Source organism: Triturus cristatus, chromosome 6, assembly GCF_964204655.1.
Source record: "Triturus cristatus chromosome 6, aTriCri1.1, whole genome shotgun sequence".
NCBI lineage: Eukaryota > Metazoa > Chordata > Amphibia > Caudata > Salamandridae > Triturus > Triturus cristatus.
Genome location: NC_140589.1, coordinates 638,444,762 through 638,468,036, shown reverse-complemented (window position 1 = coordinate 638,468,036; position 23,275 = coordinate 638,444,762). Strand labels below are relative to the sequence as shown.

Sequence of the window (23,275 nt, the reverse complement as noted above, 5' to 3'; positions counted from 1 at the left end):
GCATACTTCATCCCCCAACCAATAGTGCACCAGACATTACGTTGGCAGGGTGGTGGAGAAAGGGAGCTTGGCCTCCAAAAACCTCTTAGCAATCTAGTTGTGTGATACTTTTTAAAGGTAATAAAAAGGGTAGTTGTACCCCAAGGACTTCCTTGGTGGCCAACTACCCCTCCTGCTAACTCCAGTAAGTCCCACACAGTGGGATTGGTAAGAGGTGTTTGGTGACCATGCCCTCTTTCTCCACCACTCTGCAAATGCACCTCCTGGTGCACTACTAGTTGGGGGATGAAGCCCCCTTTGGCTCTTGAGGGTCCTTGGGGGGGCTAACTACCCCTACTGTTACCTCCAGTAAGTACCACACAGCTGGATTGCTGAGAGGTTGTCAGAGGCCATGCCCCCTTTCTCCACCACTCTGCAATGGTGCCTCCTGGTTCAGTACCGTTTGCGGGAAGAAGTCCACTTTAGCCCTGATGCCCTCAGGAGTAAAGTAGAATTCATTCTCCAACCAGTATTGTCCCAGGAGGTGCATTTGCAGAGTGGTCGAGAAAGGGAGCGTAGTCTCCGGTGACTTGCCGTCTCACATTTGTTTTTAGGGGAGGAGGGCCACGGGGCCCTCCATCCCTGGGCCCATTTGGGCCCTGGGACACATCCTCCGAGTGCCAGTCTTTTTTTTTTTAATGGACGGAGTGGCACACAGACCTCCTCATAGTAGTGAGTCAGTTTCCCTCTCTCTGTAATAAGGAATATCCAACGACTTGGTAAATCCAGAGTATTATTTATTCATGACGAAAGCGAACAGCCAACACGTGTTTCGCCCCTTTGGCACGATTTTGGCCAGGGCGCAGACATCGTCTAGGAAATGCACAAGACAATCGAACCCGACCACCAAATATACAAACTACAAAACCCAGTACATTGGGAGTGCAAACACGGGCACGGAGCAAAGAACTGATAAAGTCGGGACCAACAGAACAGAAGTAACACCATGCAACTTAGTGGTTAATCTCTCAAATAAGACCCTGACCCCAATACATCATCAAATATTAAATAAGGGCCTATCGTTCTGTCCCACATCGAGTTGGGATTTGGTACAGACTCAAGTGGATCTATATAAATTCACTCGGAGATTGAAACTACACTCTTTCTTTTCGGATGGAACCCAACAACAGAGACAAACAGGCCATCCCAACATCACAAGTCACCTTTCAGCTAAAGACTTAGAAGATATTAATCTATTGACACACCTGTCTACGGATGCCCCAACAGATGATTTGGAATCTCTCATAACTACGGCAGAAGAACTGGATATAGACATCTTTTACTGTAAAAATACAGCGCTCAGAGGCAAATCACAATTCACGCCAATCTTACCAGCTGGTAACTCAATAGATACCTTTTTCACGGCAGTTAATAAGGACCTGGTATCCGAACATCATAAATACCTGGCTAAACAAAAATACCTTACACATAACATAACACGTAAAGAAAAACAAGCACTATTGGAACTTAAAAACAAGCATTTGCAATGCAATAGGTCTCGCATTTACGCGAGTTTAAGCTATTGGCATTGTAAATGACAACGCGTTTCATTTATATTTTAAAAAATAAAATAAAAATAAAAGGCATTGTCATTTACAGTGTTAATAGCTCAAACTCGCATAAATGCGAGACCTATTGCACTGCAAATGCTTGTTTGGCAGCTGCAGCCTGGACTGTAAAGTATTGTGCGTGGTTATAAGAGGTTTTTTTGCGTTGCGGGTGGGAGCTGCTTTTGCCCAGAATGACATGCTTTTCACACGTAAAAAACAGCCAGCTGCCTGCTCTGAGCTGAGTGTGCTGCAAAATGAAGTAACTAACAACTTTCCGTTCAGGAAGTGGGTGAGAGCGCCCTTGGAAGTCAATGGGGGAGGGAGTTAAGGATATTAGGCATTGTGGGATGTCTGAGATATGATTGCAGGCGCACTAGTGCTAACGAAACGGATGCCATTGCAGCTGGTTTCGTTTGTGCAATGTCTGATGATACAGAGGGTATCTGATTCGTTCTGTGCTGATTCCTCAGACTTGGGGACCTGCCCAGGATCAACCCCTGTGACAGCCCGATCTATAGTGTACTACTGGGCTGGTGCTGCAGTGCGTACGCACAGCGGACATAAGGTGAGTTTGAGAGTCAGCCGAAAACCAGATCCTGTTCCTGCCTCATATTCCGCTGTTGATCTCGAACTACCGGCAATTACCATTCATAGACCTGACAAGTCGATGTGGCACAGCGGCCAGAGCTGTTGACTCGAGTGCTGGGATCCCGGTTCGAGTCTCGGCGGCGCAGCATCCTGCTAAAATCTATACCTTGAAGCTTCAATCTGGAAAGGGATGTTTCGTAAGAGTCTGTGGTTATATACCACCCGTGTTGAGATGGCGCGGACAAATCCGTGTCTGAATTAATTGCCTGCTCCCGTCTGCGGATGGACATTTTTTGCTGGGAAACCTGACAAGTCATGAGACTTAGCTAGTCATTTAAGATGGCCGTCACCTTGAAACTGCGCCAGGACGTGTCAATGCAGTCATTTTAACCCCAACGTCTTCTGTTTAACGAGTACGTTGGATTGAAAGAGAACAAAACTACAGTAAAGAATGTTTGAGGAGGTAATGCCATGGATTTATTACGGTTCTGCATATTTTTATTTCGGAGTGGAAGAGGAGCCATTTTCAGCAGAGGCATAATCTCCACACGGACACATGTGAGTGAAGAGCAGCGCAAAAATGTTGAGAGTGGTCAAGATGCTCCGGAAACAGGAAAATGAGTACTCCGGAACAAGCGAGGAAGAATGAAAGTCGAAAGTAACGGTAGTTGGTCGGTGCCACTCTTAGACAAGCATTCGGCCGCGCGGCCGAAAACGAAAGTAATAGCGATCGCGATCAAAGCGAAAGTGATCGCGATCGCTTGGGTGGTGCGCGCGCAGCAGTGATTGGCGGCTGCGCGCGTGCACGTTCACATGCACTGTAGCTTTAGGCCACGGCAGCACTTTGAAAAGCCAAGTTATAAAATGTCTCTTCGAGCCTTTGGCTCGCGAGACCTAATGATTCATCATTAATTATCAAGGAAGCAGACAAAGGAGGTAACATTGTCATCCTTAATACACCTGATTACCTCCAAGAAGCAGAACGCCAATTAGGAGACCCTGTCTGCTATACAAAACTCACCAATAACCCGACTAAAGAAATACAAAACAAATTGCTGTGTTTACTGAACAAATGGTATGACAATGGCCTGCTTACATTAGCAGAAAAACAACTTCTTTTCATAGAGACCCCTGTAACTCCGACTCTATATCTTTTGCCAAAAGTCCATAAACCAGGTACACCTCCGAAAGGAAGACCCATTACTGCAGGTATCGATTCTATATGCTCCAGGATTGGGGCATATATCGATGAGGAACTACAGCCGTTCATGAGAGATCTTCCCTCATTCATTCGTGATACCAAGGATGTATTACAGAAGCTCAATAACATTACATGGCAATCAGATTATCTTCTCTCAACCACAGATGTTGTCAGTCTATACACGTCAATCCGACACCCTGATGGTATAGCGGCAGTAAGGAAATGTCTACTAGGAAGATCTGTACACTTCACTGCAAGAAACAATATGATTTTGGAATTTCTGGAATTCTGCCTATACAATAACTTTTTTCTATTCAATGGAACTTATTATTTACAGACCCAAGGTACAGCGATGGGGGCCAAATTTGCTCCCCCATACGCCTGTATCTTTATGGGAGAAGTAGAGCGTCACTGGATCTGGAGTGACAACAAACCAAATTACTCTGAGAACATAGTAATGTGGGGCAGATACATTGATGACATGCTTCTAATATGGCAAGGAACTGAACAACATCTACTCAACTTCATTCGAACTCTGACACCTAATCAATGGGACATTAATGTTACCTTTACCATATCCAAAAGTGAAATAGAGTTCTTGGATTTAAAAATATCCGTTGAAGACAACCTCTTACAAACACAGTTTCATCGCAAGTCTACGGCAGCCAACTCCATCCTACACGCGACCAGTAGTCATCCTCAACATACCATCAAAAATATACCATCAGGAGAGTTTCGTAGGGCCAGAATCAACTGTAGTTCAGACCAAGGCTTTGAAACACACTCAAGAGACATTACATCAAGACTCACCCAACGAGGATATAATAGCTGCTCCCTCAGAAACATCCAACAACAAGTCTCCCACCTGGACAGAAATAATCTCCTCCAAAATAGGAAAAAGAAGGAGACGGAATCCATCATACGTTTTCTTACCCCTTTTCATAATGGTCACCACCACATACGTAAGGTGCTTAAAAAACATTGGAACTTACTAACACTCAACCCAACAGTCAGACCTGTAGTAAAAGACCAACCTCAACTCAGTTTCAAGAGAAGCAAAAACTTACGAGACTCATTATGTTCGTCATACTTTGAACCCAAACACAAAACTGCATCTTTCTTACAGAGACCACATGGATTCTACACTTGTTCTAACTGCTCGATATGTAAATTGGGTCAATCAAAACTACAACAAACAAGGATAAATGGACATACTGTAGTTATCAATGACTTCATCAACTGTGAGAGCACCTACGTGATCTACTTAATCACATGTCCATGTGGGAAACATTACATAGGGAGCACAACTCGCCCACTCAAAAAACGAATACAGGAACACTATCGTAACATTCACAAAACGGATGACAGACAACATCTAGTTGAACATTTTAATTTGCACCACGAACATAATCGGAACTTCGTTTTCTGTGGTCTAGAAAAAATCAAACAACATGACAGAGGTGGCAACCTGGAACAGCGCTTGAGACAGAAGGAAAGTGCCTATATAATCCGTTATGGGACCGTAGAGTCCGGTCTCAATAAAGACCAAGAGTGGCACCATTGGCTGTAAGATACTCCAATCTACATGCCTGGGCATCAGATGAAAGACGAACTTCAAATGCCTAAGGGAACTACCATCTAACCTTGCCACATTATAATGCTACTGTGAAGTCAAAATTGGTTGATGTACTGTTTATGATATAATGTCTATGATATACAAGTGTATGTACGCAGCTCTGTCCAACTTCAGACAATATTCCCTTTTTTCTTTTTTTCTTCTCTTTTTCTTTCTCTACGAATTGAAAATTAAATTTATTAAAAAAAAAATTCTGACTGGCCCTACACCCAATCCCGCAATCAAAGTGAGCACTCAGTTCTATATTTGTCTACAAGTTCCTTCCTACTCAAGAACATGTAAATAAATGAAATAAATTATGTAATCACAATCTAACAGGGATACATTTCCAACAAATTACAAGTACCAAAAACGCTCTGCACACGCAATAATCGTCCCCATGGTTTATTGACCGCATACCAACAATTTGTCGAATTTTAGATCGCTCCATCTTCATACCAAGATGGCGCCGGTGGCTCTAAAAACTAGCAGTAACATGATACATGACCAATAACGTAAGCCCTTTTAGTCGGCCGCCTCATCCCCATACTAAGATGGTGCGGGGACCTACAAACAGAAAGTATCATGACCAATTAAGTAATCCTCCTCATCCGGTCACACAAACTCTAAAAACAAAACTAGTACGATGAGAAACAAATAAGTGAAATCAAACAGTTGTAGTGTTTATCTCTTACGACCACACTATAAGATGGCGCCGATCAATCAAGCAATCCTTCTCAGACCGGTCGCGCAAACCTAAAAGCGAAGTTAGGACGATGAGAAACACATAGTGTAACAAAATAGTTGTAGTCCTTATCTTCCTGACTTTAATACACAATTCGTGCTTCAGTCATAGAACTTTTATTTCAAATACGAACGCACTACAAGATGGCACTGAAATATTTTCTTTTAACGTAACAGACACGTGATCGGCCGCACTAATTCCTTAAGATGGCCGCGGACTACAACGCGAATACATCGCGTCGAAGAACATTCGTGACGGGAATCCCTTCTAGACCCCGATTCTTAAGCCTGACAGTAAGTAACTAGCTCTACGGAGACGATCTCTAAAAACAGCACAACTTAAGCCTGGGTCTCCTGCATGCTTCGTAACCTTCTCCATGGGCTTATCCCGTGCTATCTAAATGAGACCGTTTACTCTTCACATCTCCTAAAATGCTTGTTTTTAGACCCTCAGGATTGAACCATTGGAATAACCTTAAGTGACTAGTATCGCAATTACGATCGCTAAAATTCCTATGCATAGCCTAACATCTGACCATCAAACACCTGGCGGTTCTTGTATCGATTGGTTTTTTCACAATCCTTCCCTTTCCTTTGTTTCATTCTGCTATCACATATATATATATTGCTTTGTGCAGAGGCTGGTTTACCTGTATTGTACAGTAACCTTGGGAAAAAATGAGATGAAGTACATGGAAAATTGTTCTGAGCCAAATTCTAAGGTATAAACTTGATCTTATCTACCCACCTCAATCTCGCACCTTACAACTGACCCCATACTTCACCAACTTCTACTAATCATCTCTGGAATAATAACACCAAATTCTCTCCTTGCATATGTTGCCACTTTACTCCATGTGTGACCTTCTATCAGAATTGTATGCAACTAATCCAATGTACTTATTATTACCAAGACCAATACCCTCTAATCGATGAGGAGAAACAAACAATACTAACCTGCCCACAATAATATGAAAGGAATGTGTCACCTTGGCACTTACCTATGGATTTGGGTTCCTATACATCACATATTTAATCTTAATTTTTGAAATCTCCACAGGGTGTCTTTTTAAAAAAAATTCTTTTTTTCAACAAAACTCCTTATTCTTAGGATTCATTTTACTTGTTCTTTTTCCTTTCCTTATGCACAGCCTTGAGAAAGCCCTGGCCAAAATCGTACCAAAGGGGCGAAACACGTGTTGGCTGTTCGCTTTCGTCATGAATAAATAATACTCTGGATTTACCAAGTCGTTGGATATTCCTTATTACAGAGAGAGGGAAACTGACTCACTACTATAAGGATTTATGAATTTTTAAGGCCATAGAGGTCCAATGCCTTGAGTCTTTTTTTTCCCCCCCGAGAACACAATAACGATTTCACCAAATTGAGCAATACTCTCCAGGACCTGGGATCCCTGGGCCTCAGCACTCTAAATCACACAGACCTCCTCCCCAGCAGATTTCAGCCCCCGGGTACCCCATCCCCCAGGGCCCAGCCTTTTTAAAATGTTTTTTAAGTAGAGGGAGGGGGGCCAGCGGTCCCCCTCCTGTGCTGATTTTGGCCCGAGTACCCCATACCCCAGGGCCCGACCTTTTTATTTATTTATTTTTTTAACTAAAGGGCCCGGTATGCACTTTTCACCATGTAAATGCGGCTTAAAAAAAGATTTGTCTGGCCTGCACCAAGTTAGGCTGCTTATTTCAGTTACTGAAGTGGAGCTTAAACTCAGACGCCTGCTGTCTTGCTTTAAGTGCTTCCTGTTGAGGTTTAATTTTTATGACACAAGCATCGTGCCAGAATTAATCCTATTCTGCATAATTATCCAAGAAAAGACCACCGTTTTGTGCAACACCTGTACTCAACTGGAGTACTTTTTATAGGCGCATTAATAAGTGCTACCTCGTTGGGTAAACGTATAGTGTATTTCCTACAATACAGCTGCGTAAATGATGCCAAAGAAATGTCTCCAGTGACCATGTGTATGTAACTTTCCCAACGTGCTGGAAGAGCTCTAGGGGTCGTTTTAGAAAGCTGGCCATCATCCTGGGAAAGGGCGGGAAGATGTATACCGCTAATGTATACGGGGTGGGGCCAAAAGGCAGGGTTTGTAGGCACGTTTACATACTTTTTTGTTTATAAAAGGGCAGAACACGATCACTCGTCTATGCAGCAAATGAGGAGAAAGAACCTCCTTGTCAGACACTACATGAGGTATTGAGCTAAAGAAAAGCAAGGATGCAAATACCTCCGTCAAGGATTCCAGGTAACTTTTCAAGATGTAAATGCAGAGAAAAAGAAATTGTTTGATATTGACCATGCGCAGGAATTTAGGCTGCTTAATACAAATATATACATTTTGCCTTGGGGAGGTGGTGGTCCCTAGGGCAGCAGCTCCCCGCCCCTTATTTAGATTTACTGCCCAAGGAGGTGGTGGTCCCCGGGGCTGGGGGGGGGGAGCCTGAGTGCCCCTGCATATCTATTGTTCAGTGTCCCAGGGAGGTGGTGGTCCCTGGGGCTTTTCTAATGCCTAGGAGGGGGTCCATAAGGCCCCCTCCTTTATTATCACCCTCATTCCCCAGGACCTGGCCCACCCTGGGTCCCATAATGATCGAAACGAGGGTGCCCACACTTTGTGTTTTTTTTTTTTTTTAAAGCAATACGACCGGATCTGCAGATACCACTGAAAAATGTAAAAGAAAATTCTATTTTTGGCCCAGTGGGACCACCTCCCCCTGGCCCACCCCTAAGAGGTCTACGGGGTCAGGGTGTTTCTACCCTTCCCCCTTTTCTTTTTTCTTTTTCTTTTTTTATAAATTTTTTTGTGGGAATTGGTCCAATCAAGTCCCAGGATGGCTGTCAACACTTCCTGGTTGAAGTGTTGGCAGCCAATCCAATTTCAGTAGGCTGTTGGGCTCCCAGATATCATATTTTTTAAACTTAAATATCTCTGAAACTACTGAACGGATTCACACCAAATCACTGAAAGCACGCTTTCTGGACCAACATCTAGCTTTCCAGCCAAATTTGGTGGAATTCTGTCCAGAGGTTCCAGCTGTAGTCATGTTAAAATCGCCCACCGCTTGGCGGATCAACCCGAAGCGTTCACCCATAGCAGCTGAACCAACAAGGGGAGGTGTTTTGAAAATTTCGTCAAGCATTGCCAAGGTTATTGACAAAACAAAAAATGCTTTTCCTATGGAAACTTCAGTCCTAACTATAACTACCTGCTGGCGACCACCAGTAGGAGATACATGTATATATATATATTCACCAAAAAAAACATAGGTTTCAGGCACGTTATAGTTAGGAATTAGCATTTAAAAAACCTTAGAAATTCACTGAAAAAACCATAGGTTTCAGGTGCGTTATAGTTAGTTGGACATTTCTCTCATACCAAACCATTGAAATTCCCCAGTTATAGTTAGTTCAGCTAACTATAACTCGCGCGCACGCAATGCACTGCTGATGACGTCACATATTACATCACTCATGACATGGTCCGTGACATCACTCAGGACATCACTGATGACATCATCCACTGAATGTGTGTTTTTCTGAAAATCAAATATGTTTTATATATGTATATCTCAAGGTCGATGGAAGAATAAATGGGTATATAAGTGTCTAATTGGATGAATTTTTGGGGCGAAAATTGATACAATAACTGACTAAGTGTATCTTAGTGAATGCATGGGTTAGTAAGTAATCTTTAAATATGTAAATATCTGTATCAGTCTCTCACTTTGTGTATAAGTGACTGCATGGGTTGTTGAGTAGCTACATGAGTGTCTATCTAGGTTATTAGTTGGTTTTTTGAGTATCATTATGAGTGTCTGCGTGTCTGTATTGTTCGGTGGGGGGGTATTACACAGTGCATAGATGCATGAATGAGTGACTCACTGTTGGTATGTGTTGAAGACAGCATGTGTGCAAAACTGTATGGGTGGATGAGTGTGTGTATGGGTGTGTTAGTGAGTGAATGACTGTCTCAATAGTTTCTTTATGAGTAACTACATATGTTTTAAACTAGTATCTGTGAGTATTGGTGTATATAAGTGAGTATATGTGAGAGTGAGAGATTGGAAGAGTTCCTGTATAAATTAGTCTGTGTTTCTATAAGTGATTGTTTAAGAGAGTAAGTATGTGTAAGTTTCTGTAGCAGTAGGTGTGGTGGTGTGTGTATAACTATATATGCAATGTAATGGATGTTTGATACTTTGTTTGCATGTGTGACTATGTGTCTGAGTAACTCTATGGATGAGTGTCACTGTGTAACAGGATGTATAGGTGTGTAAGTATATATGATGAGTGAGTACATGTATGAGTGACTGTATAGGACTGTTGGTGAATGAGTGGATGTGTGTGTAGATCTTGGAATTACTGAATTGGTGTGTTGTAAGCGGTATTGCTATGTCCATTCATTTGAAAATGTTAGTTTCTATTTTTGAGTGTGTGTATCAAAGGTTCTATTATGGTGAGAGGAGGTCTGCCACTCTATCACAAGGATGATGTAATCAGTGATGTCATTTGAGATGTCATCAGTAATGTCATGAGTGATGTCACTGACCATGTCATGAGTGATGTAATATGTGATGTCATCAGCAGTGCATTGCGGGCGTGCGAGTTACTTAGCTGAACTAACTATAACGGGAGAATTTCAATGGTTTTGTACGAGAGAAATGTCCAACTAACTATAACGCACCTGAAACCTATGTTTTTTTCAGTGAATTTCTAAGGTTTTTTAAATGCTAATTCCTAACTATAACGTGCCTGAAACCTATGGTTTTTTTAGTGAATTTCAATGGTTTTGTAAATGACAATTTTCAAATGTATGTATTGTTATATTGATTTTTTTATACTGATTTCCTAAATTTTTTTAACTATTTATTTTTAGATATTTTATTTTTTAAATTACATTATAATTACATCATACATTACATTACAAAATGTACTTTCTTAGAATGAATTACTTTAGTTTAAATACTTTGCAAATAAGCAATAGACTTTTAAGTACAGTAGTTACAGTTGTTGCAATGGGCAACACAATTTCAAACAATGCACCATTGAGCTCAATGTGAATTTCTAGTTAAATGCAATTAGTTACTTTATGGATTACTTTTCTAACCACAGGACTGGATCCTAGATTCAGTCCTTGGACATCTCCTGTAAACAGTTGAGTAAAAGCGTTTTGGTTACAGTAGTGATTTTTAAGGAATATTATTGTATTTTAAAAGTTGACACTTAGAAATATTTTCACATGGAATCACCAATGTTATCCTATGGCAGGAAATTCACTTAGCAGATAAGTAGTGTGATCGTCACTTTTTCGTACTCAGTGGTGGATCCTGGATCCAGCACTGGTGCATCTCCTGTAAACAGTTGAAAGAATGCGTTTGTCATATAGGCGATTTTTAAGGAATATTTTTAGTTTGTGAAAATAGACACTTAGAAACTTTTCTGCTGAAAACCAGACAATGGATTCCTATGGAAGGAAATACAAGTTACTGGTAAGTACGGTTAGAATTACTTTTCAGGGTCAGTACTGGGCTAAATGATGCAGCACTGAGGTCTCTCCTGATAACAGGTGAGTAAATCGGAATTCGTAGTTCTGCTGATTTTATAGGAATATTTTAAAGTTCCAAAACTCCACACTTAGAAGAATTTTCAAGTGAAACCTGTCAATGTTAGCCTATGGAAGGAAATTCAAGTTACTGGTAAGTATGGTTAGAATTAATTTACAGGATCAGTACTGGGCTCAAAGATGCAGCACTGAGGTCTCTCTTGAGAACAGGTGAGTAAATCTGAATTCGTAGTACATCCAGTAAGCGCCACAGAGCTGCGTAGCAGAGAGATGTCAAAAGGGGCACGGCCTGCACCACCTCTCTGCAACGCAGCACAGAGGCGCTTCCTGGAAGCACCTGGTGGGCTACTTGACCCCCATGGTCCCTCATGTTTGAAGTGGAATTTTTTCCCCAACTTAAAACGTACCACAGGGCGTGTTTGCACACATCACGTCAGGCCCCGTCCCCTCCCTTCACCACTGTGTAAACGCACCCTGTCACCGTTCTAAGTTGAGAGATTAAGTCCCCTTCAATCCTAAGGGTCCCTAGGGTCAAACTAGCCCACTAGGTACCTCCAGTAAGCGCCACAGAGCTGCGTTGCAGCGAGGTGTAAAAAGGAGCATGGCCTCTGAACACCTGTCTGCAACTCAGCTCCCTGGTGCATACTGGAGATACCTGTTGGGCTATTTGACCCTCATGGACCCTCAGTATTGAAAGAGAATTAATTCCCCAACTTAAAACGAGCCACAGGGCGCGTTTGCTCGGTTCTACCGAGGCACAAGATGGCTGCCAACACTTCCTGATTTGGAGTGTTGACAGCCAATTAGAATACAGTTCGTGCATGGCAGTGTGCGCGCTGGGTGCGCATAGGGTGTGCGGATCCTCCGAGGCCATAGATATATATGTACTTTTAAATGTCATTTTCTCAGGAACTACTGAACAGATTTACACCATTTATGCAAAAGGCACGAGTCTGAACTAAGGACTACCTCTTTGCCAGATTTGGTTAATTCCGTTCAGCATTTCGGGCTGTAGCTAAAGGTCCTATGGGAAATTGCATGGGGAAAACGCGTTTTGGGATCCCCCTTTTTTCTCAGCCCCCGCTTGACGAATCACCGTGAAACTTTCAGGTTAGGAGTGGACCGGAGCTGGCCAAAAGTTTTGAAAATTTCGTCAATCGGCGCCAAAGTTATTCCAAATACAATGTTGCGGATTTCCTATGGAAAATAGGTCCTAACTATCTACTGGCGACCGCCAGTAGAATATATATATATATATATATATATATATCTTGCTCTCGGGAAGGTCCAACAATTGGGCTGCACTCGAACACAGAAGAGCTTTTCCCAACAGCTTTATTCGGTAAAACAGTCGCGCTGACCCGGTCAATGAAACAGCAGACCACAGCCCTGACGCGTTTCGAGAGTTCTCTTTTTCAAAGGGTGAATGCAGTCAAAAGCACACATGTGGCCACACCTTCCTTTTAACATCATATCGTGAGTCCTGATTGGACAACTCTGAATGAGATATCACGTTGTGTTCTGGGAGGTGTAGTCCGTGTTAAAATCCTCAGATGGTGGTGCTTAAAATTCACTGTTGATTACGGCTCCACATGAGCCCCGGACAGCTTGGCGGTTTAAATCCACTCCTGTGCCCCACAAACGAAGCCCCTCCTGATTAGGAACTCCGTGGCCCCCATTACGAAGTGGTGCAGCCCTGCGGCAGGACGGCCGCATCAATATCTTGCTCTCGGGAAGGTCCAACAATTGGGCTGCACTCGAACACAGAAGAGCTTTTCCCAACAGCTTTATTCGGTAAAACAGTCGCGCTGACCCGGTCAATGAAACAGCAGACCACAGCCCTGACGCGTTTCGAGAGTTCTCTTTTTCAAAGGGTGAATGCAGTCAAAAGCACACATGTGGCCACACCTTCCTTTTAACATCATATCGTGAGTCCTGATTGGACAACTCTGAATGAGATATCACGTTGTGTTCTGGGAGGTGTAGTCCGTGTTAAAATCCTCAGATGGTGGTGCTTAAAATTCACTGTTGATTACGGCTCCACATGAGCCCCGGACAGCTTGGCGGTTTAAATCCACTCCTGTGCCCCACAAACGAAGCCCCTCCTGATGCGTTTCGGGCTACGCCCTTTCTCAAAGGTATGCTGCACACAAAACACCACCAAGTGGGGCCCAGTATATTCCCTCGTTTTTATTGGTTTTCAGCATGATTGCACTCAGGTGAGTAAATCCGCAAGCATTCTGGGACTGGGAGTCAATCATAAAACCCATGTGGGCTGCTGGTGTCTCGCAAGTACAGTTCTTAAAAACACGGCTTCCACACAAGCATCTCTGCGGCTCCTCCTGCTCCGCTAACCGCTATTGCCTCCAACAGCGACGGATCCGCATCACGCAGCGGTGCCTCTCCCGACCTGGGTCAGGCCGTATATATGTGAAGAAAAGGTTACCCAACGCTCAAGGTCTGCTTGCGGATTTACTCACCTGAGTGCAATCATGCTGAAAACCAATAAAAACGAGTGCTGTAAACTCATCAACTGGGCTTCCAGCAGGAAGACCATCTTATTCTCTGCTGTGAATTATATTCTTGTGATTCTGCATGCCAGGGATGAGGCTTCCCCAGTTTTGTGACATCTCTCGGTGACCTTTGATAGGTCTCACATAATTCTACTCAATGGGCTAGCCTATAGAGGATAGGCTGGTACCACCATTAACTGGTTAGCCTCATTCTTGGGAGATAAATATCAGGCAGTGTCCCTACCACTGTTTGGATCAAGCTTCAGTGCTGGGTCTTTCAGGACTCTGTCCCGGGTCCAACTTTTCAACATTCGTGTTGCCTCATTAGCTGCTTTATTGCACTGATTCGGCTTAACATTATATGCTTACGTGGGTGAAACCCAGCAAGCCATTCCCCTTTAGGAGGACAAGACTATTTTCTAAAATCAGTTTGAGGCATGCCTAAAGGCAGTCACCGGCTAGATTAACGGCAACTCACTACCATTCAACCAATAAATTGGAGGTGTGATTGTTTTTGGCATGTCCTTAGCCTGGCCACCCAACTGGGGAAACATCCGGAACAACGAGGCCAGAGCCACGAGTTCCGGAAACCCGCAAGCCGAAAAACGACTAGCCCGAACAAAGACTTTGCAAAGTCGGTCTAGTGTTCGGGATGGACGGGGAGAGAGGAGTGTCTGAAAGCAGACAGGTAAGTGGGGTTTCAAAGTCGTTTTCAAGGGGAGTGGGGGTTTTGGGGTCATTTTTAGGGGCTTGGGGTTCAGTGTAGTTTATGGGGGTGGGGGTGTTTATGGTAGTTTTTAGGGGTGGTGAGGTGTTCAGGGTAGTTTTTGGAGGGTGGGAGGCGTTTGAGGTAGTTTTTGGGGGTGGGGGACTTTTGGTTAGTTATTGGGGTGGTGGACTTTTGGGGTAGTTTTAGGGGGTGGGGTTTGGGGTAGTTTTTAGGGGCTTTGGGGTAGTTTTGGGGGTGGGGGCATTCGGGGTAGTATTTGGGGGTGGGGCATTCGGGGTCGTTTTTAGGGGGTGGGGGTTCAGGTAGTTTTCAGTGGTGAGGGGTTTGGGGTAGTTTTTCAGGGGTGGGGTGTTCGGGTGGTTTTTAGGGGTTGGGGGATTGGGGTAGTTTTTAGGGTTGTAGGCATTCGGGGTAGTTTTTAGGGGTTGGGGGTTCTGGGTCGATTTTGGGGGTGGTGTGGTTCATGGTAGCTTTTGGAGGGTGGGGGGTTTGGGGTAGTGTTTAGGGGGTGGGGGGGATTCAGGGTAGTTTTTAGGTGGTGGAGGGATTCCAGGTAGTTTTTAGGGGGTGATGGGGGTTTGTGAACATTTTCACTGGGGTTCTGGGTATTTTTTTAAAGGGGTTGTTTTTAGGGCTCAGGGAGGGAGATGAGGTTATTTTTAGGGATTAGTGGATGTCTGGTTGTATTTATCGCTCAGGGGGAAGGGGAGAAGGGTGGTAACTTCGGCCACGCATAGCCGTTTACCATGCATGCCTTGCCCATAAAAATTTGTGGTCAAGGCGTTCGTGGTAAAGCAATTTGTGGTTAAGATGCGGTTGTACTAGAGACCGATTTGTTAAGGAATGCGGGGTAGAGGAACTCGTTGTTCCAACATAAAATCACCCAACTGATGGCCAGTTAGTACTCCATCCAACACCCCAACTCTATGCCCTTGGTATAAAACCTGGAGATCATTTTTGATAACCTGCTAACCTTGAAGGGCCAAATGTATAATGTACCCTCATTGTACTTCTGCATTCTCTAAGTGATCCGAAAAATCATTAACTTTCTCCCAGTTCAATTTCACAAAACCTAGTTCAGACCCTTATTCTTTCTTTTTTGCACCACTGTAACTCTTTACATTAGTCTTCCTTCTTACCGTTTGTCTGTACTATAGTGTAGATAAAACGCTGCAGCCACCTTATTCCTGGTCTTAACACACATTCCTGTATTACAAATTATCATCATCAAAATGTCTGTGCCATAAAGTCCTCTGCAGTATTTCTCCCAGGAATAGGACTTCACTTATTACCCTCCGTCCAAGCCCCTGCTTTTAAGAGCTGCCAACCTTCTGACAGCTCCCATATTTAGCAGATCGATACTTGCTGCCCATGCTTGCAGTTATTACTACCAAACTTTAGGAGGCCTTTCTCTCCAGCCCTTGTGGCTTGACTAGCTGTCATACTTTTAGTAAACTCTTGAAAACATTTTTGGGGGAAATGATGCCTCTTCCTTTAGCTGTAGGACATCCCGTTTCTAAGTAATTTTCACGCTTAAATATTACATTCATTCATTCAGTTAACTACAGAGTGCATTACACAGTATCACCAAGACCTCTTTTTCAGCAACGACTGCCACAAAACTTGTTTTAAACGTTTAGGATACAGTCCTATTTGTGGGCAACGTTTGCAGGTTTCATGTGGGGCATTGCTGGGCACTCTTTATAATATTTAATAAGCATTGAATACCAATCCTTGGCTTGCATCACAAGTTGTTTAAACTTTGCAGAAATCTGGTCTGAAAATATCAAATTTTTCACCTTTCAAAATTTCAAGAGCCTTACTAAATATTTACCAAGTTTGATTATGGAATCCTCAAATAATTCAATTCATTCTCAATAGTTATTTTTGTATCCCAGAATTGCATTCTATGAAGTCCTATACAGAGTTTTGAGCTCTGTGTGTGTAGTTCTTGATAAATTCTTACTATTCATGTATTCTTTCCAAAGTTATAACTGAATAATTTTTTAACCAGATTATCACTTTTCCAATCTTGTAAATAAAGTGTCACTAGAGTGCACAGATGGCAGATTTATATTAACGGAACACTGTGGAAACATATGATAGCATTTTTGATTTTTTTTTTTTATTATTTGTTCTGCCTTAATGATGGAAACATGTTTGTACTTCCTATACCTCTAGGAGGAAGCTAAGCTTCAGAGAACTTGGTCAGTACTCGCAACATAGTAACTTGTGGGTGTTACCAATTATTGCCAATCGTTCTACACTGCCAGCTTGCCCACTTTATTGTTGATCACACTAAATAAGTTGCAAAAAATCCTCAGGCATCTCTATATGTTTTGGGTACTGAGGGAAAGGATTGATTTATGGATGTATTTGTGTTTGTTATTTTTAGAAAGAGCAAGTGTGGAAAAATACAAATCGACAACTTGATTAGATTTCCAGGTGACTTCTTAGTGTATTTGTGAAACCCCAAAATCTTTGCAAAACATTGGCACTTGTATATCATTTGTTCTCTTTTTTGTGTGTATATCTAGTTGCGTCAAAAGACTACAGCTAGGATATTTGATGCAAGATTTTTCTGTGTTGCTTCCTACTCGTGAAAGCAATATACCCATCAACTTTAGTGGCATTTAAGGCGAGATTGTTGGTAATCTGCTAAACTTAGCGTTCTGTGTTCACATCTAAGGAAACCTTTCTTGTGATTTATCTTGATTCATTTCAAGGTTGTGTTTAGAAGGTTAATCTCTAGAGAAGAAAAACTTGTTATGGCTTCAAAGTAATGTTTTGGGGTATTATCACCATTGCTAGTTATCTTTTATGGGTATTTCTAGATAATTATGTCGTTTTTAATATGACATATTTATTATCACTGAATTAATACACTGCATTGTTATTGCTTTATAGAGTTTAGAAGACTTTATAACATGTCTGGACTCTGCAGCAGATGCCTGTAGCATAATGTTGAAGAAAGGAGACAAGAAAAAAGAAAGGTAATGGCACTTTTTTCTATAACAACAGTATAAGGATCAGTATGAACTCAGTTGAGTCGTGTTGCTTGGTACTGTGCTTTTTATCTTCAATGTCTTCTCCTGTAATGCAATGGCAGTCTTTGAGAACATAATTTCCATGTTACTTGAAATTGCATAAATGAGACTTCTTGGCTATGTACTTTAAACCCATGTAGCTACTGACCATTAGAGCCTCCGTAGGTAGTAAATATAATAGGAGGAGCATGTTATAGAGCCATGCCAAAAGGTGACTACCTACCTCTGTGACTTAACATACAATTATCATCCAAACTACACAAGTTAACTAATTATAAATCAAACCAGAGGGGAGGGGGAACAAAATAACACTTTAAATGTGTTCCCTATGCTTTTTAGAATTGTAATGCATGCTTTTCTGGGCGGTGAGGAGAGCATCTGATCACCAGTGGCTTAATGGTCCCTCACTCCTATTCTAAAATATATATAAATATAATGTTAACACATAAATAAAAATAGTCCACAGTGGTATGTATTGGATGCCTCAAAAGAGCATTCCTAAAGATCACTCAGTCCAGAATAGTTCCTGAGCTTCTGTGGCTTCATTTTGTATTTTTATAAGCAATTTAAATATACATATTTTACACAAGCATCAACATGCATTTGAACAAGATAGACTAATAATGCACTTTCTGTTTTGCTTTGTGTGAAAGATGCAAGGTTCCATCAGAGAGAAAGAGAGTACTTTACAACACATTTCAAGTAAAGTGCTAAAGGAGTTGTCTAATAATCTCTAAAAGGCAAAATTGTATTCCAATGGTTAAAAGTTCAATGTATAAACCTTTTTCTGCTAAAGTGAATAACTTGGTTAATACACATTACAGAGCTGATAACTGCAAACAGGAGAGGTTGTAACGTGGGCAGGACATTGTTCTGTTGAATTTTTTACTGTCTGCAGAAAAGGTTTTTTGACTTGGTTTTACATGGTTATTTTTTTGTATGCAACATGTTTTTCTGCACTGCTGTGCAAGAGGTTGCATTGCTTAGTGTTTTAGCAAGTAACTACATATGCCTATGGAAGTACTATTTATGCAAAAAAAAAGTGTTCACGTTACTAAGCATAACATCTTAATGTTAATAAAATCTTATATCTTTTTCTTCAAAGAATATCTCTGCTTGGACATTATTCTTATTGTGAGTGATACATGTGCTAGCTGAACTGGGTGTTGTACGCCACACCACTCTCTATTCACTGATTTCTTTACTTTGGTATCCTTGAAAATCAGTCCCTAAGAAAGGGATACTTGGCAGTTCACTGAGCTTGCAGTAGTATCTACTTCCCCCGTTTTGTAAGTACAGCAGCAGTACCTTTACCAATGATTGCCTAACTTTCCGTAAATCACATATGCCCCAGAAACTGATATAGCAGATTTTAAATGCATTCAAGCTGAACAAAATCACTACTTCTATCTGTGACTGTCATTATTTACAAGCAAACGGTTTCTATCCAAAACACAAATCTTTGATCATGGCACCAAAAACACCTTTCATACACAACCTCATAAAGAAGAATCTTTCTTGTTGTCACCTAAAAGCCATAACGCAATATTACATCTGAAAGAAACGCGTTAGTGATAGATTCCTTACCTTAGAATTATCCCCAGGCGTCAGACTGGATCCGGAAAGTTTTTGGCAGCAGTACCCCTACGCATCGGAATGTGGCATCGTGCGGCTCCGCGTCAATCGTTGGCATCGTGGTCGCCGAGATGACGTAGCTGCAGCTACTTAGATGCAGGCCTCGCGCGCTGACGTCAGTTCTTTCTTTTTCCACGCCAGCAAGCCCAGATCCGAAGAGAACAGTATCCCCAGTCACTTTCTGACTGAGTTTTTTTTGTCTCTATTTTTTGAGTCGATCGACTCCTGGTGCAGTAGGGATGTCCGGCTTCAAGACCTGCGGGGACTGTCATCGAATGATGTCGGTGATTGACCCGCACCGCGTGTGTCTTTACTGCCTGGACTGCGCCCACGACCCCAAGTCGTGCTCCGACTGCCGGGCCATGTCGCCGAAGACTTTGCGGGAGCGGTCCCGAAATTTGCTATAAGTCAGGCAGTCGGCTCCATGCCGTTTAAGGTCCGGGTCCCGTGGCTGGTCTAGGGACCGGTCGTGGAGCTGCCACCACCGTTCATCGGGATCGAAGTCTTCGCACTCTGGGTCAGATAAGATGAAGCACTCAAAGAAGTCGACGAAGCGCTGTTGCTCTCTGACTTCCCGTCGCGGCTGAGGGTGCAGGTGGTGCCTCCCCCGCGGCTCCTGCTGATCCTATGCAGTTGCCGCCGGCCTACCTGCCCTTCCCGGGTTGTCGGCGACTCCGGTCCTGCTGCAGGAATTTCTGTCAGCCATGGCTCGCCTCTTTGGGCCGTCGGGCCCCGCCGGTGCACCTTTGGGCCCGACTGGGGGTCCTAGCTAATTACTGCCGGCGACTCTGGCATCGCTGTTGGCTCCGGCCCCGGAGCCACAGGACCCCCATGGATCATGGCCTGGATCCCGGTAGACGTCGGTTGACCTTGTGACGCCGACCTCACCGGCACCACTTCCAACGTCGCCCAGCCCACCGGACGACGTTGCCACTGGTTTCAGCCCCGATGTGGACCGGCGTCACTCGACGCCGATGGGGGGATTTCTATTCCTATGTCCGCCCTCCTTATTTTCAGCCTGTTTATCAGCCTTCGGAGGAAGGGGGGGAACTGGGAGGAGTCTGAGGATCCTCTCGCAGCACAATGTGAGATGGACCCGGACTGGGCAGAGGAGCTGGGGGCTGCCAGTGGTCTTGAAACCTCTCCTGACCTTGGCATGCCGTCTCCTCTTACCGTAGCTACGGAGGAGCGTGCAAGTTACGCAGTGGTGTTGCGTAGGGTGGCCGAGGCCCTCCACATTGAGCTCCCTACAGTGGCCGTCAGGACTAACCTCCTGACAGAAGTGCTTCAGCCGGCAGCTACCTCTTCGGAGCCACTGCTGCCTTTTATCAATGCATTTTCGGAAGTTCTTTTGGGCACCTGGTCCAGGCCCACCACAGGGGCTCCTGTGGATAGGAACGTGGCCCGACGCCATTGCCCGGCCGTGGGTGACCCCCTTTCCCAACACCCCACCCCTGAGAGCTTGGTTGCCCAAGCCTCTGCATCCCGAGCGCATTCCCTACCGCACCACCGGACAGGGAATCCAAGAAACTGGAGCATTTCAGTAAGAAGATGTTTTCTTCTGCCAGTTCAGGGCTGCGGTCTGTGAACACCGCATGCCGCATGGGCCGTTATTTCCACTCTGTGTGGGATACAGTGGTGCGTGTGCTGCCTCAATGTCCGGAGGAGGCCCGGACAGTGCTCTCTCAAGCTATTGCCGAAGGGAGGGATGCAGCCAAGTACACTATTCGTTGTGGCCTTGACACCACCGACTCGTTGGGCGGAGCGATTTCCACAACAGTGGCGCTCCGTCGCCACACCAGACTGAGAACAACTGTTTTTTCTGGGGATGTTCAGAACACTCTGATGGACATGCCCTTTGATGGCATTTGCCTTTTCGGCAACAAAGCAGTGCGTTGGAGCGCTTTAAGGACTCGCGGGCTACGGCCAAGTCCTTGGGCCTTTCCGCCACGCGCCCTCCTCCACCTTCTGCTTTTCGCTCTTTTTGTTGCCATGGAAGAGGTGCCCAACACGTTCGCTTCAGAGCCACAGGCCTGCGCAGCAACAGTCTCAGCGGGGACGTGGGACCCGCCGAGCCGGGTCAGGGGGCCGGTTTTACAGGCCCATCAAATGCTAGTGGGTGGTAGGATTCGCCATCACCTCCCCCACTGGTGCACCATCACTTCGGGCCCCTTCGAGACTACCCCTCCAGCCATGCCACCCCGGTACCACCGCATGTCGGGGGATCACTTGGCGCTTCTTCAACAGGAAGTCGCAGCCCTCTTGGCCAAGGGGGCCATTGAGCGTGTTCCTGCGCCAGAAGTAGGACATGGTTGTTATTCTAACTACTTTCTGGTGCCCATTAAGGACAAGAGCCTGCGTCCTATCTTGGACCTCAGGGACGTCAATCGCTTCCTCCGGAAGGAGAAGTTCAAGTTGTTAACTCTGGCTCAGGTCTTGTCTGCCCTTGACCCTGGAGACTGGTTGGTAGCGTTGCACCTGCAGGATGCATATTTCCACATTCCCGTCCTGCCGGCCCACTGGCGTTACCTGCGGTTTACGGTAGGCCACGAGCACTTTCAGTTTACCGTACTCCCCTTTGGCCTTACCAGCGCCCCTCCGGGGTTCACGAAAGTGATGGCGGTGGTCGCAGCTCATCTGTGCAGATCAGGGGTTCCAGTCTTCCCCTATCTCAACGACTGGCTCCCACCTCCAGACTACGGCCGACCTCCTGCATTTGCTGAGGTTCTCCATCAATGTGCCGAAGTCGCACCTGATTCCCTCTCAGAAGCTCCTCTTCATTGTAGCGGTTCTGGATACGACGCACTTTCGGGTCGTTCTTCCCGAACGGCGAGTCCAGGATGTTCAGGCTCTGATTCCGATCTTTCAGCCTCTACCCTGGGTTTCGGTCAGGATGACCCTGAGGCTGCTGGGCCTCATGGCCTCCTGCATCCTGCTGGTCGATCATGCCAGATGGCATATGCCGGCTCTGCAGTGGGACCTGAAGTTCCAGTGGGCGCAGCATCAGGGAACCCTGTCCGATTACATCCAGATCTCTGAGGGCACTGCACAACAATTGCAGTGGTGGCTCATGAACCAGCATTGGGTCAATGGCAGATCCCTCTCCCTTCCCCAACCGGAGCGCACACAGTGGTGACGGCTGCGTCCCTCCTGGGATTGAGCAGCCACATGGGAGAGGTGGAGATCAGAGGCCTCTGGTCTCCTGCGGAGTCCAGGATCCATATCAACCTTCTGTAACTCCGGGTGATCGGACTTGCACTGAAGGCATTCCTACCCTCTGTCAAGGGAAGACTAGTGCAGGTGTTCCCAGACAACACCACCGTCCTGTATTACAAGCCTGGCGGTGTGGGGTCGTTGACCCTATGTCAGGAGGCCCTGCGCCTCTGGACATGGCTGGAACATCAGGGCATTTCCCTGGTGGTTCAACACTTGGCAGGTTCACTGAGCGCCAGGGCGGATGAACTCAGCCGCAGGTGCATGATGGATCACGAATGGCATCTTCACTCGGAGGTGGGGCAAGGTCTCTTTGAACACTGAGGAGAGCCTTGGTTAGATCAATTTGCCACCGAAGAGAATGCGCACTTTCAGCAGTTCTGCGTGTTGGAATTTCCAAGGTGGCTCTCGTTGGGTGACTTTTCGTCGCGAGTGGAGTTGCAGTCTGTTGTACGCCTTTCCGCCTATACCACTTCTGCCCAGAGTGCTGAAGAAGATCAGGCGTGACCGGGCACAAGTCATTCTTGTGGCTCTGGACTGGGAGCGAAGAGTTTGGTATCCCGAGCTACTGAGTATGAACATCGATCCCACGATCTGACTGCCACTTCGGGAGGATCTTCTGTCGCAGCAGAAGGGGACGGTCCTCCACCCGAATCTGTCCAGTCTCCACCTCTTTGCGTGGAGATTGAGCGGTGGCAGTCGATTCCTTTCGACTTGCCTCCTGAAGTCTGTGATGTCATTCTGGCAGACAGACGTCCCTCCACTAAGTTCGTATACGCCTGCAGGTGGAGCAAGTTTGTGGGATGGTGCACAGCAAA

At 44.8% G+C, this 23,275-nt stretch overlaps 1 protein-coding gene across 1 annotated transcript in view; it reads left to right on the top strand.

Moving 5' to 3' along the window:
• The window catches only part of UFL1 (UFM1 specific ligase 1), a 332,333-nt gene that overhangs the window by 292,023 nt on the left and 17,035 nt on the right, over positions 1–23,275 (top strand). The window contains exon 17 of the mRNA XM_085611135.1: positions 17,470–17,555. Coding sequence (XP_085467261.1) covers positions 17,470–17,555 — 86 coding nt within the window. The remainder of the gene's footprint in view (positions 1–17,469; positions 17,556–23,275) is intronic.